At 43.1% G+C, this 16,171-nt stretch overlaps 1 protein-coding gene across 1 annotated transcript; it reads left to right on the forward strand.

Moving 5' to 3' along the window:
- Positions 1 to 558: 558 nt before the first annotated feature.
- Positions 559 to 1,836, forward strand: LOC127791585 (uncharacterized). Its single transcript, XM_052321568.1, has 2 exons — positions 559 to 803; positions 1,272 to 1,836. The coding sequence occupies exons 1-2, from the start codon at positions 559 to 561 to the stop codon at positions 1,834 to 1,836; spliced, it is 810 nt and encodes a 269-aa protein (XP_052177528.1).
- Positions 1,837 to 16,171: the final 14,335 nt, after the last annotated feature.

The raw sequence follows: 16,171 nt of genomic DNA on the forward strand, positions 1-16,171 counted from the left end.
TAGTTTAAGCTAGTCCGATAAAAGAAGCGAAATATTACCCCTGATCGGCTTCACGCGTTAGAAGAGGAAGTTGACAAATTGCTAAAGGCGGGCTTCATTCGAGAGGTATTATATCCAGAATGGTTGGCCAATGTTGTCATGGTTAAGAAGCCCAATGGAAAGTGGCGTGTCTGTGTGGATTTCACCAGTCTTAATAAGGCATGCCCCAAAGACTCGTATCTGTTACCTCGAATCGACCGCCTTGTAGATGAAATGTCTGGATACCAGCTTCTAAGCTTTTTGGATGCTTTTTCAGGGTACCACCAAATAATGATGTACCCTCCCGACCAAGAGAAGACGTCATTTATTATTGAAAAAGGGACATACTGCTACCAGGTCATGCCGTTTGGACTCAATAACGTTGGAGCTACTTATCAGCGCATGGTAAATAAGGTCTTTAAAAAATTGCCGGGCGACACAATGGAAGCATATGTTGACGACATGATCGTGAAAAGTTGAAAGGGTGAATCCCATTTAGAAAAGCTAGCACAGGTGCTTGGGGTCTTTAGACAGTATAAGATGCGGTTAAATCCAGCGAAGTGTGCCTTTAGAGTGCAATCTGGAAAATTCTTAGGATACATGATCACGCAAAGAGGGATCGAGGTAAACCCTAAGAAAATTCAAGCAATACTGGATATGGAACCACCAACATCAACTAAGGAAGTTCAACGACTAACAGGGCGAATGGAAGCTCTCGGACGTTTTCTCTCCAAGTCAGCTGAAAGAGAGCTCTCCTTCTTGCGAACATTGAGAGCAGGAAAAAAGTTCGAGTCGACAGAGCAATGCCAAAAGTCATTTGAAGCATTAAAGGAGTATTTGAAAAAAGTTCCCCTATTAACACGACCAGAAACGGGAGAAATCTTGTACATATACTTGGGGATAAGTGATGAAGCCATAAGTGCAGTATTGATCAGGAAAGATGGACAAGTGGATCGTCTAATATATTATGTTAGCAAGGTATTACAAGGCCCTGAGACACGTTACCCCGTGGTAGAAAAAGTGGCATTGGCACTGTTAAACGCATCCAGAAAATTGAGGTTATACTTCCAGGCCCATTCGATCGTTGTACTTACCGATCGGCCCTTACGAAGTATTCTGCAAAAGCCTGAATGTTCCGGTCGCCTTACCAAATGGTCCATTGAGTTAAGTGAATATGATATCTAGTATCAACCTCGACAATCTATAAAAGGACAGGCACTGGCTGACTTTATTGTGGAATGTACTCACTCCAGTAAGGTAGAAGAAAATAAGCAGACAGAGTGGTTGTTGTTTGTCGACGGAGCATCTAGTTCACAGGGAGGTGGTGCTGGGATAGTACTTGTATCCCTTGAGGGGGAAACATTAGAGTATTCTCTGCGATTTGCTTTTCCAAGCACCAACAACGTAGCTGAATACGAGGCATTAATTGCTGGAATGATGATAGTAAGGAAATTGGAGGTAACACGATTGGTTGCTCATAGTGATTCTCAGTTGATTGTACAGCAGTTTCAAGGACAATATGAAGCCCGAGAGCAGATAATGGCTCAATGCTTGCGCAAAGTAAAAGACCTGGCCCAGACATTTCAAAGTTTCCAATTAACACAAATAAATAGATCGCTCAATGGACATGCTGATGCGTTGTCCAAATTAGCATCCACTAGAGAAGCAATAAGGAAAGCAGTATTTGTGGAGATGTTACATCAACCAAGCATTGAAGAAAAAAAGGTATTATGCATTGAAATAGGAGTGGATTGGAGATCGCCCTTCTATCGTTATCTCACTAGCAACGAGTTACTAGATGATCCACAAGAAGTATAAAAGCTTAAAATGCGGGCTTCAAGGTTTACCATCATAGACGGAATATTATATAAAGGAGCTTTCACAACACCTCTTCTCAAGTGTTTGGGCCCTCAAGAGGCCGAATATACCCTGGTAGAAGCTCATAATGGAATATGTGGCCAACACTTGGGAGCAAGAGCCCTAGCATCCAAAATTTTGAGAGCCGATTTCTTTTGGCCCACATTAAGGTCAAACGCATTAAAGAAAGTCAAATCATGTGACAAATGTCAACGACACGCCCCGGTCCAATTTGTCCCGATATCTCAGTTGCAACTTGCGTTCCAACCTATACCATTTGCTTAATGGGGTTTGGATATTCTGGGACCTTTTCCTTAAGCGTCCGAGCAAAGAAAATTTTTAATAGTGGCTACTGACTATTTCACCAAATGGATTGAAGCTGAGCCATTGGCTACCATTACGACATGAAAAGTGGGGGCAATGGTATGGAAAGACATTATATGCAGGTTTAGGATACCAAGAATTATCGTTGCGGATCATGGGAAGCAATTTGAATGTGACTCCTTTAGAAAATTCTATAACGACCTAGGGATTCAATTAAGATTCGCTTCAGTGGCATACCCCCAAGCTAATGGACAAGCTGAGGTCAGTAACCGAACCATATTACATGGCCTAAAAACCCGACTTGAAGGAGCCAGAGGCACATGGGCAGATGAGCTACCTACCATTTTATGGGCTTATCGAATGACTAGTCGGGTCGCTACCGGAGAAACCCCATTCAATTTGGTATATGGGACAGAGGCTTTAATTCCCATTGAAATTTCAACTAAGTCCCCAAGATTAATGGCATATGAGGAAGAGGACGGCGTGAGGAATTCTGAAGCATTGCGAGAAAATTTGGATCTGATTGAAGAGCAGAGGGATAACACTGCCATGAAGATAGTGAAGGATCATCATGAGGATACATAGCATGCAACGAAAGCGGTTTTAAATAAAAACTTTCCTCGTATTGATTAGAATCTAGGAAACTTACTTTTCCTTCGGATTACCGGACGAAATGAAGCGATAGGAGGAGGATGGGCGGGAGCTTCTTCTCGTGGTGGAGATGACGGCTGTCCTACAATCCTTCGGCTCATTCGCATCAGAACTTGAACGTTCTCTTGATCTTCCAAAGGTATGACTCAAACTCGTGGCTTCTCTTTTGGTGAAGAAGAGTAAAAGAAAAACCCTTAGATGAAAAACAACCAAGGAGAGAATATATATAGGGAGAACCCTAGGGTTAAAACCCTAGTGGGCCAAGTTCATTTAATTAATTTTCTAATTGGGTTAGCCCAATTAATTAATTAAAAAATTAATGAACTATTATTTTATTCTAGCCCAATTAATTATGGACCATTCTGAATAAAATAATTCTCTCTCAATGTAATTCACCCAACAAGCCAAATGTATTAAATAATACATGAGTTATATCGAGCTACCCCGGGGACCAAAAGACAAATTATTCACGGCTACTAAAATGACCAAAATATCCCTGCTACCTAGTAGCTATATTTTGTCATTCTAAGTGTTCCAACTATCACCATATGGTAACACTGACCCCACGAATAATTTTGTATATGCAATGTCTTTGACCTACTAGTGTAATGACGAAAATACCCCTCTGCGTAACACCCATCATTTAGAAAGGAATAATGTACTAACACCTCTCTAAATGATTTCTACCATCCTTAGATCACTAGTCCAATAATCCGTGACTACTCGAATGTACTTGCTTATCACTGGGAGCTACCCAGAAGCACACACTCTTAAGTCACGTTCCCAGGGCCCTGGATTATTTGATTATTCTTGGACAATCACAAGGGGGTGAATCACAGAAACTATCTTGTATTAGTCTGTCTTAGCTAATTAGAAACTATATTCCCAACTCAAAAGGTTATTGATCTTTGATAGACCTCACCTACAGTGAATCTAAGAATATAGCTCTAGGTTCACTAGACCACCAACTAATACTCAAGTATTAGAGTACTCGTCCACGTAGTAGCAGTGATAGACCAGCTCCATGATAATTAGTACTTTGTCATTAGCTTCTATCACAGGTCCACTCTACGCATTCCAAATGCGCTTGTACAATTAGAGTAAACGGACTGTTTACTGGCTAAGGCAAGCCATCCTCCATTAGGATCTATTGCACAATGATCTTATCATGATAGAATGCCCAGTTCTATCAAAAGATCAAGAGTAATATTTTCTTGCTTATTAAGTACCCATGATTCATGCCTAACTGTGAAGAACGACCCATCACATGAATCACTTACTTAATAGCATGGACACTTTTCCAACAATTAAATGCAAATAATATATGTGCCATAAACTGACTAAAAGAAACATCATTACCATAAATTAAACAAAGCGTGTCTTTAGGGCATACATTTCCAACAGATAGCTGCATATCAGAGAAGAGTAGCCAGTTATTTCAATTCTCGGGTGAAGAATAGACCCATGAAAGAAGGTGATCTGGTACTTCGAAGATCTGTTGTAACTAACGCGCTAAAGGATGATGGAAAGTTACGAGCAAATTGGGAAGGGCCGTACCGCATTCTAAAACTGATTGGTCCTAACACTTGCATCTTACAGACTCTTTCGGGAGACACCATGGGGAAAACATGGAATTTGAATTATTTAAAGTTGTATACGAACAATGTACCCGGAAAAATATCTGCAATAACATAAGTCCTAAATGGGACCGTGGACATAGGCACATTTAGCCAAACCACGTAAAAATGCTTGTTTGCGCATGATTGTCATTTTGTTTACATCTACAGAAAGGAAACTCACATACGATCAAGCCCGTTGTCCCGCCTATGACCCAGCAACAAGGTAAAGCACGATCAACCCCGTTGTCCCGCCTATGGCCCTACAACGGGGTAAAGTACGATGAGTCCGTTGTCCCGCCTATGGCTCGGCAACGAGGTAAAGCACGATCCAGCCCGTTGTCCAGCCTATGGCCCGACAACAGGGTAAAGTACGATCAAGCCCGTTGTCTCTCCTATGGCCCGGCAACGAGGTAAAGCACGATCAAGCCCGTTGTCCCACCTATGGCCCGGCAACGGGGTAAAGCACGATCAAGCCCGTTGTCCCGCCTATGGCCTAGCAACAGGGTAAAGCACGATCGAGCCCATTGTCCCGCCTATGGCCAGGCAACGAGGTAAAGTACGATCGAGCCCGTTGTCCCGCCTACGGCCTGGCAACAAGGTAAAGTACGATCAAGCCCATTGTCCCGTCTATGGCCTGGCAACGAGGTAAAGTATGATCAAGCCCGTTGTCCCGCCTATGGCCCGACAACGAGGTAAAGTATGATTAAGCCCGTTGCCCCGCCTATGGCCCGGCAACGAGGTAAACTACGATCGAGCCTGATGTCCTGCCTATGGCCCGGCAACGAGGTAAACTACGATCAAGCCTGTTGACCCACCTATTGCTCGGCAACAAGATAAAATAAGCTCAAACTCGCCACTTCCTGCATGATTCAATAACGAAAGAAAAGGTCTTGGCCTTAAATAGCTAAAGCCAACAATAAAAGAATAAGTTAAGCAATAAGGAGCGAAGCACGTCGGGTAGGGCGAAGAAGAAAATATTCATTAAACGATAGCTCTCCTTACAAAAAAAAAAAGGGAGAGAGGAGCACAACAGCGAAAAGTAAACTATAATGAAGGCCTACTCGCGAGAGCGAGACTTGCGAGAAGAGCGCTTAGCAGACCCGAATGACATGACAGGAATATCCGGGAGATACAGCGGGAAATTCCCCTTCCTCAACCTCTGCCGTATGAGGGACATCTTTAACAGTTATACCAGGATCTTCTTCAGCAACATTGGGGTCGGCCTTCATGCCTCTTCTCCCACGATTAAAAGGAAATGGATTCCATGGGCCCGTCAAATTTTCTAAGTCATCCACCAAGAAAGAATCCAAGTAAGAAGAAGGACTCATAGGCTCATTTGGCTCATACACACGCCAATCTACTTGATGAGACTCTTCAACCTCAGGAGTAAGAAAAAGTTCAGGAAAATTCTCTCCCGGACTCTGGGATTCCAGATGGGCGCGGGCCAGATAAAATCCATATTTCAGAAAGCCGGAAGCGTATTTCCCTTTCCTATCTTGACAGTCGATGGAGAGACGATATTCCTTCACCGCCTCAGCTCGAATATCAAGAGCATCCTTAAGACTTATCTTCAACTCCGACAGACGTAGAGAATGTTCCTGCAAAAGTGCTTCATGCCTTGTCATCAATTCAGCATTTTTGTGTTCTTCCTCTGTTAGCTTAGAGCGTAAGTCCTGAATTTCTCCCTGAAGGCCTGAGGTACCAGCTGCAACTTCGGACAACCGATCCTGCATACGCTTAATCTCTGCCTCTGCATTTCTCTTTCTAGTCTCAGCCCGACAAGCGCGACCCTTTAGATCTTGGCGCTCTTCGCCCCATGAAGTTTGGCGTTTCCTCCAGTCCGACATCTGAATCTCCACCTGTTCGCAATACGCCCTGTCCCGGGCATTGGAGGCAACGATCCCTTGTACCAAAAGCCGCTTCATCTCTGGCCTGGGCATGATTACTACCAATAAACTGTCGTTCATCTCGAGGGAGAATGGTAGAATAGATAAGACGAGCACCAATCCCCGCTTCAGTAACAGAATATGTTTCTAAAACCCTAGGGGAAACTTCAAAGTCCCGACCGCTAAGCTTTGTACAATCCCCAAGAATCATAGTGTGTCTCACCTCGCCCGGGTCAGGAAGTATAGGAGGCGGTCTCAATGATTTTTCACCTTCAAGACACCGACGGTCTTTCCTGTTAGGAATTACAGGGTGGCGACACTCTTCCTCTACTTGGGCCATGTCACCAACAAACTAAGAGGATGAGGTTCGCCCACCTCGTGAATTGGGAGCAGGAGATGGAATGTCAGCGGCCTCTTCATGAGAGAAAGGAATTGGTGATGGATTTTCTGTATGAGACGGAACTTCGGCGCTTGATTGGTCACTTCTTGGGCGACGTCGCCTTTCGACCCCAATGGGAGAAACACCAGTAGGCTTGCGAGATCGAGGAGGGCGAGAACTTGTTGATCCCTCTACCCCATGAGTAGAAGTCCCGGCCGCTGTCGCAACACGTGCCTCCTCCGCACGGTGGCGTCTGCGCAACTCCATCAGTCTACTCAATCCAGCCATTTCTGCAAAATCTAATACAAAGTGATTAACGAGGAAAAATAATGCAATAAGGGAAAAGGGAAGGTAATGGCGAAAGATATTTCTACCCCCAGGAGTGTCTTCCTCCTGAGGATTGAAAGGAGGAAAGGAAGACGATTCAGGCATTCTCATCTCCTCCTCCCCGACTTCTTCCATTTCCCGATTGGACATCGTAGAAGAGTGAGGAGGAGCAGTTGGCGTCACGACCCCCCAACTCGCGATTCTAAAATTTTCCAGAGTCAGGAGGCTCATCAACTCGATAGGGCCTTACGCCGTTAACATTTCTACTAGACGGTGATACACGCCTCGAACTTCCTTGCATGGAGGAAACCCTTGGCTGGCATCCTAATGGTTCCAATATAAAAGAGCATCCTAGTTAGGCGGAGGTTCTATCACTATCCATCGTTCCTCAAATCGATTGATCTTGTTAGGAAGAGCGCTGAACAACTCAAGGCCTGACACCTTCTGGAGAGTATAAAGAGCAGGATCTTTGCTAGCTCTTCGTAACTGGTAGAAGCAACTGAAGAGCATCAAGGAAGGGACTACATCCCTCTGATGGCAAAGCACAGAAAAACCAACCATCTGGGCCCAACCATTGGGATGAAGCTGAGTGGGTACAATCTTGTAGTGACACAACCACTCCATGGCAAAGGGTGGAAGAGGAAAACGAAGTCCCACCTCAAATGAAGCGAAGTGAATGCCGATGGAGCCTTTATCTACCTGGGAAGGGTCTGGCTCATTGAGACGAGGATACCTCATCATAAATCCAGAGGGGGTGGCATCATAAACCTGCTCAAATGCCCCATATCGAAGCCGTGAGCTTGAACTGGCAGGAATGTGTGCGGGGCTGGGGGGTGATGCCGGTCTTCTCCTCTACATATTAGAGAGGTTCAAAATCATTACCTTATTGCGTTAGGAAAGGCGAGCGATCACAACAAGCAAAATACCTGCACATAAAGGCAAATAATATCAGAATAAGGCAAACCAAAGGCTGAGTCAAGCGTTTGAAAGTCATTCGAAGGCATCGGGAGACCGGGACCACTCGATCATGACCAAGTGGGGGGCCACTCGGTCATGACCGAGTGGCCCCCAGTCGCATGGCATGGCCACTCGATCTTGACCGAGTGGCTTAGTGAGCACTCGCCCAATGGAGAAAATGAAGACGTGACCCTAAAAACGCGTTGAGACCTGAGAGAATTTGAGTTTTGAAGACACCACGGCTGATCTTGGTGAGAATTAAATGAAGAGTTGAAGCCCTATTTAAAGGGGCTCAAAAGGAAAAAAAAGCCAGAAGTTGTGGGACAAATACCGAAAATGAAGGATAAAAAACATAAAAATGATCTTGCGAAAGAAAAGCAAAAGACAGCAAAGCAGTGCCAGCATTTCCTGGGATCATATGCTCTTTTACCCGACCTCTCAGCTAAAAAAACAGGGAGCAATTAATGTACCCAGGAAGGTGAAGCGGATATACGATCAAGTGTTGGCCCCAATTTTAGTGAGATAAGGCGAAGTTGGAAAGCTGAGAAGACCCACTCGGCCAGGCCGAATGGGAATCCATTCGATAGGGCCGAGTGGGAGCGAGCCCACTCGATTGGACTGAATGGGCCACCACTCAGCACAACCGAGTGGCTAAGCCCCACTCGGTTAGACCGAGTGGGCCACCACTTAGCACAACCGAGTGGCTAAGCCCCACTCGGTTAGACCGAGTGGGCCACCACTTAGCACAACCGAGTGGCTAAGACCACTCGGCTATGCCGAGTCACTAAGCCCCACTCGGCGCAACCGAGTGGGGGTCCACTCGGCATGGCTGAGTGAGGGGTCACTCGGTCATACCGAGTGGCCCCTCCCCCAACTAGGCCCAACCGAGTAGGGGTCACTCGGCCATGCCGAGTGGCCCTTCGGGATCATCAATTCAGCCGAGTCCCCCCCGTCTCGCCAGCCAAATGGGCCCCAAAATTCCCAAAATGGGCCACGAGAATCTCATTGAGAATACCACGAGGCCTCTCTCTCTCCTCCACTATAAATATGGTACACCACCTTCATCTCAAGGTACGCAATTTTGAGTTATCGAACTAAGAATTTCTCATTTTCTGTTGAGATCTGACTTAAGCATCGAAGGGTTTACGCGGGGACCCCCACCCGCGTCCTAACTGTGCTCTCGTTTTGTAGGCCACTTGGTCATTTGAGGCCACTCGTCACCTTCAGGTCACTCGTCATCAAGGCCACTCGTCACCTTCAGGTCACTCAGTCATTTTAGGCCACTCGGTCATTTTTAGGCCACCAGATCATTTTGGGCCACCTGATCATTTTGAGCCACCAAATCATCAGTCCACCCAATCATCAGCCTATTCAACCCATCAGCTCTATCAGATTATCAGATCTGGACCTTTATCAGATCCAATTGCTTGTCAAGATTCTCATCTGCAAAGACACGACTCCCAAGACCCTTGCGTCTCTCCATAATAAAAAATAGATTGTTATATTTTGGCAACAACAATGACGGATAGTATAGCAAACTCGGATGGCATAAGTAGTAGTGTCTAACAAGGATGTAACAAAATAGTGGTGGTACATATGTATAACAAGGAAGTAATGAGTTGGTAGTGGTATAAAATATGGTGGTCTAATATGAAGTATAATAGTACTGTGTAAATGGACATGCACAGTGTATGTAGACCTTTGGAATTTTGGACAAGATTAGATGGAAGAAAATGGGTGTTAAGGAGGATAAAATTTGAGAAAGACCTTGTAGATCCTTGGAAGATGCTGGTATTTGAGGACCTAAGGAAAGGTAGTTTGTGAAAAGTGATTAATCTAACCCTAAGGGTGGTGTTATTTTCTTTAAGGATTTTAGTAGCTTTAATTATGATCTATGTAAGACAAGTTTAGTTACTTTATTGTATGGATTCAAACATGTGATTCTTAAATATTGTTCTTATAAACTTTGTGGTTTTTCAGATGGTGAACACTCGTCGATCCCAAACTCTTAGACGAAGGGGTGGCAATCAGGAGGAGGAGACACGACGTCCCCAAGAAGAGAGAGTGGAGTTGTCTCAAGAAAATGCTTCTCAAGGTGGAAGTCAGGGAAGTAGGGATCGTATAGATCAGGTGGATCGAGTTCTGGAACACATGGTCACATATATGCAAGGGACTCAGCCAACATGTCAAAGTATTCCTCAGGCGCCAGATGCCATCGATCGGTTCCAACGATTAAGTCCCCTTATTTTTTGAGGAAGGGCAAACGCTGACCCGAGCGAAAGTGAGTATTGGATAGAACAACTCGAGAAGATTTTTTATTTCATTGGATGTGGGGAAGGGGAGAAAGTAGTTTGTGCCACTTTCATGCTTCGAGATGAGGCGGACCACTGGTGGCAAACAATGCAAAGGACTTTGCCTGGCCCTATGAGACAAGGTATGCTAGTTGTCACATGGACTCAGTTTAAGGAATTATTTTACATAAGTATTTTCCTTTATGCAAATAGTTGGAAAAGAGCCGAGAATTTATGAACTTGAAACAAACTGGGGATATGTCAGTTGCCCAGTATGAAGATAGCTTTTCTCGGTTAATTAAATACATGCCTGTTTATAATTTGGATGAAGAGGCAAAATCTCAAAAATTTCTTAGTGGGTTAAGACTTGAGATACAGCTGGCGTTGTGTTCCTTAGGGGCCCGTACTTATTCGAAGGTTGTTATGCAAGCTTTAACAGTTGAAAGTAACCTTGTGCGAATGAATGCTTTAAAGGCAGAAGTACAGGAACCCGAGGACAAGAACGTGGGAAAAAAGCATCACTTAGGAGTCCGAGGAGGAAACTTTATGCCTTAGAGTAGGTGTCCCAAGTGTTAAAAGTTCCATCCTGGAAGGACGTGCCAAAGCCGAACTCAAGGATGCTATTCGTGTAACGACCCATTAGAGGGCCCAGTATTTATTCAGGACTTATTTAATTAATTATTGAAGCATTGATTAAGAGATTTTGTCAATTAATTATTTAATGTGGCAATTTAGAGATTTTGAAGGAAAGAATAGCATTTATCTCTTTTTAATGTTGGAGTTAAAGGAATTTGCCAAGGTGGCAATTTAGATTTTTAATTGAGAGAATAGTATTTAAATGGCATTTATGTTGTGGAAATTAAATGTAAGGGCATGAAGGTAATTTTTGAGTTTTATTATTATTTGAGAGTTTTAATAATAATGTTTGTATTATTATTAATTAAGTGAGACTATGTATTTAAAGAAGAATGAGAATCCATGTATGAGATGGAATTGGATTAAGAGTCTCTTAGTCCCAATAGGAGAAGGTTTTGAGAGTCTCCAAGTTCAATTGGGAGAGGGATTCCAAGTTATAAAAGGAAAGGGATCTAGGACTTTATGTCTATATATAGAGCCCATTAGCTTAGCTTTTCTTCACGCCATGTGAAGAACCAAGAGGCCAAGAGATAGCAGAGGCTTGCTAGAGTCTTCAGGATCGCTCTAGGGTTCGATCAGAGAGTTCTATCAGGCAAGTATTCTTCCTGTAATCCCTTCCATTACAGGTTCATATCAGTTTTTCAGATTATTCCAGTTCTTCATTGAGTTCTCAGATTTTATATCAGTAAGCAGAGACGTATATATATATATATGCGTATAACAGTGAAGTTATGAGCAAGTTTCATTAATCCTTATCCATTTTGGATTGCAAGTTCTATTAATCCTTATCCATTTTGGATTGCAAGTTCGATTAATCCTTATCCATTTTGGATTGCAAGTTCCAGTAATCCTTATCCATTTTGGATTGCAAGTTCTATTAATCCTTATCCATTTTGGATTGCAAGTTCTAGTAATCCTTATCCATTTTGGATTGTAAGTTCCAGTAATCCTTATCCATTTTGGATTGCAAGTTCGATTAATCCTTATCCATTTTTGGATTGCAAGTTCCAGTAATCCTTATCCATTTTGGATTGCAAGTTCCAGTAATCCTTATCCATTTTGGATTGCAAGTTCTATTAATCCTTAACCATTTTGGATTGCAAGTTTTATTACTCTAAGTTCTAATATCCGGATACCTTGCATTGTATCCGGATGTATCTAAAGTTCTTCGAGTATGATATTTGGATGGTTTGTTTATACATCCGGAAAGGTCAAGATAATATCCGGATGTCTTGCCTGATATCCGGATGCCTCCCTCAAAAGTTGAATTTTTTTTATTCAAATAGTCCCCAGTTATATCCGAACGCATCAGTGAGATATCCGAATGACCGGAATCATATCCGAATGTCCTAGTTCATATTCGAATACTTCCCAGCATACCCGAATAGCTTTTGCTTTGAATGTAAGTGAGCCTTCTTCTTATCCGGATGTCTTTCATCATATCCGAATATCCTTCCTGATATCCGGATGACTTTTCCAGAAATCCAATGTAGCTTCCAATGAGTCCTAATTCAAGTTTAGTTCAATCAATGTATTCAATACCTTCCAACATTGAATTCATAAGCCAGAACATGACAAGTTAATCATACCCATACCATAAATCATAATTCATAGAATCTTTGTATTCCAATATATAGATGAAGATCATATCATGTTCAGCATTATTTTATTTCGACATGATCAGCATTATTTTGTGACATTATGTGCATACATTTTGGTATGAACATTGAGCATGACTTTATATGGAGCACTACATATCGTGTGCCAGCATTTATGTGAGCATTGCATTGCATTATGCGCGCTAGGCGGCTTGTCCGCGGGGATCCCATCAGTTTCAGTTTCAACTCAGTTATGAGTTGCTTGCCTGGTGGCAACCAGGGGGCTAGGGGCTTTGCCCACAGTATGTGCTTACAGTTTTTATGTATGTAGGTTTCAGATCAGACAGGTATGTATTATCAGATTATGTGGGCCTATGAGCCAAAGTTGCATACCTGCATTTAGTTTACAGTTTATGCGCATTACATTTTTATGAATGCAATCAGACAGTGATTATACAGTACAAGTTTAGTCAATTATTTATCAGTATCGATATTCTTCGATTCAGCTTCAGTATTCTTTCCAGCTTATTACTTCCTGAGCTTTTGTAGCTCACCTTGTACTCTTCACCCCTCCAGGTTCTAGCAGGGGAGTATCAGATGTGGGGCCTAGCAGCAGTGTTCAGTAGTGTGTGTACATGGAGCCGCTCAAGATAAAAGATGTCTGGGAGTCTGTTGAGTTCTATAGAGTTTTCTTAGATTAGATCTTATTTTATATTTTAGTTGAGGGATTGTCCCTCAGTAAGAGTTTATGCATTTCAGTTTGTATTGACTAAGAGTTTTTATTCCAATTGATTGAGATGTTCAGTCATGGTATCAGATTTCAGATTATCAGTTAGTTTATCTTATTTTTCCCGTAGCACCTCTTCTCGGTCAGTTCTAGGAGAGGGGGTGTTACAATTCGTGTGGAAGGAGTGACCACTTGGCCCGTGATTGTCCCAAGGGACCCAAGTGTTTCAATTGTTAGAAGATCGGTCATCTTTCAAGGGACTATCCACAGAGGAAGCAAGTCAAACAAGCGGGTGTAGGTAGAGGAGGCCAAGAACCACAACGAGGCCGGGTGTATCATCTGACGAGGGAGGATGCCAACGTAAGCCCGTCAGTCATACAAGGTACACTGATCTTTCTCAATACACCTGTGCGAGTGTTAATTGATCCTGGATCGATGCTTTCATTCATTTCACATGCGTTGATACAAAGTTTGAATTTGGAATTGGAGGATTTGGAGTGTCCTATGCTTGTGGCTACTCCTTTAGGGAAACAAGTGGAAACTAGCACGGGATATAGGGAAGGAAGGGTTGAGTTGGGTGATAGTGAATTTACACTTGAACTCATGTCATTAGAAATCCAAGATTTTGATATGATCCTTGGAATGGATTTTATGTCCAAATATAAGGCCCGAATTGATTGTTTGAAAAATAGTAGAACTTCAAAATAACCAAGGAATTTGGGAAAAATTTTGGGGACAAGAGAGTGATAAAAGGATTAAGTGGATCACGACCCTCAAAGCTATCAAAATGCTTGAGAATGGAGCCTATGGGTACTTGGCAGGGTGCAAATAGAAAATAAGAAAGTGGAACTTGAGGAGACACTAGTAGTTAATGAATTTTCTGATGTGTTTTCCGAAGACTTACCTGGGTAACCCCCTCAGAAGGAAATTGAATTTTCTATAGAAGTTGTACCAGGAACAAATCCCATATCCATATTCCCGTGTAGAATAGCCTCAACAAAACTAAAAGAGCTCAGAAGTCAATTGCAGGACCTTTTGGACAAGGGATTTATTCAACCCAGTACCTCACCTTGGGGAGCACCTGTGTTGTTTGTTAAAAAGAAAGACAGAAGTCTGAGGATGTGTATTGATTATAGGCAACTAAACAAAGTGACCATAAAAAATAAGTATCCTCTCCCTAGGATTGATGAATTGTTTGATCAGTTGCAAGATGCTAAAATATTTTCCAAAATTGATTTAAGGTCTGGTTATTATCAGCTAAGGATTAAGAAAGATGATATTCCAAAGACTGCCTTTAGATCCCGGTATGGACATTATGAGTACCTCGTGATGCCTTTTGGATTGACTAATGCACCTACAGCCTTTATGGATTTAATGAACCGGGTGTTCAAACCATATTTGGATCAATTTGTGATTGTGTTTATTGATGACATCCTAATTTATTCTGCTAGTAGAGAAGAGCATGAACAACATTTGTGGATTGTCTTGGAAACATTGCGAAAACACTAGTTATATGCTAAGTTTTCAAAATGTGAGTTTTGGTTAAGTCAAGTTGCTTTCCTTGGTCATGTCATATATAGAAAAGGAATAGCGGTATATCCCTCAAAGGTCGAAGCAATAAGAGACTGGTCACAACCCAAAATAGTAAATGAGGTACGAAGTTTCTTAGGTTTAGCTAGCTACTATAGAAAATTTGTTGAAGGATTTTCTTGCCTTGCTCTACCTTTGACTCGATTAACACGAAAGGGAATTAAATTTGAATGGAGCGAGGTGTGTGACCATAGTTTTAAGGAACTTGTAATACCCCAAGAGCCCAGAGAAGTTAGTACATATCGAGGATAGTGTAAGAAAGAAAACAACACCAGCTGGATACCTTTTGGGCTGAATGTTGGCAAAGAACTCCCAAGTTAAGCATGCTTAACCTGGGGTAATCCAGGGATGGGTGACCCCCCTGGGAAGTTCCCGTAGGCCCATCAGGGTAAAATATTCCGGTCCTTCCTATCGCTCGATCGGGTCATTACAGGTGGTATCAGAGCCGACCCTCGAGCCTCTGAGCGCGGTGGTGGGGCAAACCTCAGCGAGGAGGTTGAGTCCAGAGGGGGGCGTTTAGCCCCTATGGGGGGTGCGTGTAGGCACCTTAGGTGAATCTCACATCGGCCATGCAAGGGGGGAGAGATCTGGGACCAGTTGTAAGGTCACATGACGGGGACGTCATGTGCTTAAGGGGGGGAGAATGTAATAGCCCGAGAGCCCAGAGAAGTTAGTATATATCGAGGATAGTGTAAGTAAAGGAAACAACACCAGCTGCATACCTTTTGGGCTGAATGTTGGCAAAGAACTCCCAAGTTAAGCATGTTTAACCTGGGGTAATCCAGGGATGGGTGACCCCCCTGGGAAGTTCGTGTAGGCCCATCAGGATAAGTTGTTCCGGATCTTCCTATCGCTCGAACGGGATGTTACAGAACTTAAGGAGAGACTAACCTCTACTCCGGTTTTAGCGATGCTTGATGATATAGGAGGATTTACAGTTTATACTGACGCCTTGAAGACAGGGCTAGGGTGTGTTCTTATGTAGAATGGAAGAGTGATAGTCTATGGGTCTCGGCAGTTGAAAAAGCACGAACAGCATTACCCTACCCATGATTTGGAGCTTACGGCGGTTGTGTTTGCCTTAAAACTCTGGGGCTATTATTTATATGGAGAAAAATTTGAGGTCTTCACGGATCATAAAAGCTTAAAGTATCTATTCTCCCAGAAAGACCTGAACATGAGGCAGCGGCGGTGGATGGAGTTTCTAAAGGATTATGATTGTTCGCTTCAGTACCATCCCGGGAAGGCAAATGTTGTGGCCGATGCATTGAGCAGAAAAGAGCCTGCCTTGATGGCCAATCTGATGACTTG

Source organism: Diospyros lotus, chromosome 15, assembly GCF_014633365.1.
Source record: "Diospyros lotus cultivar Yz01 chromosome 15, ASM1463336v1, whole genome shotgun sequence".
Lineage (NCBI taxonomy): Eukaryota > Viridiplantae > Streptophyta > Magnoliopsida > Ericales > Ebenaceae > Diospyros > Diospyros lotus.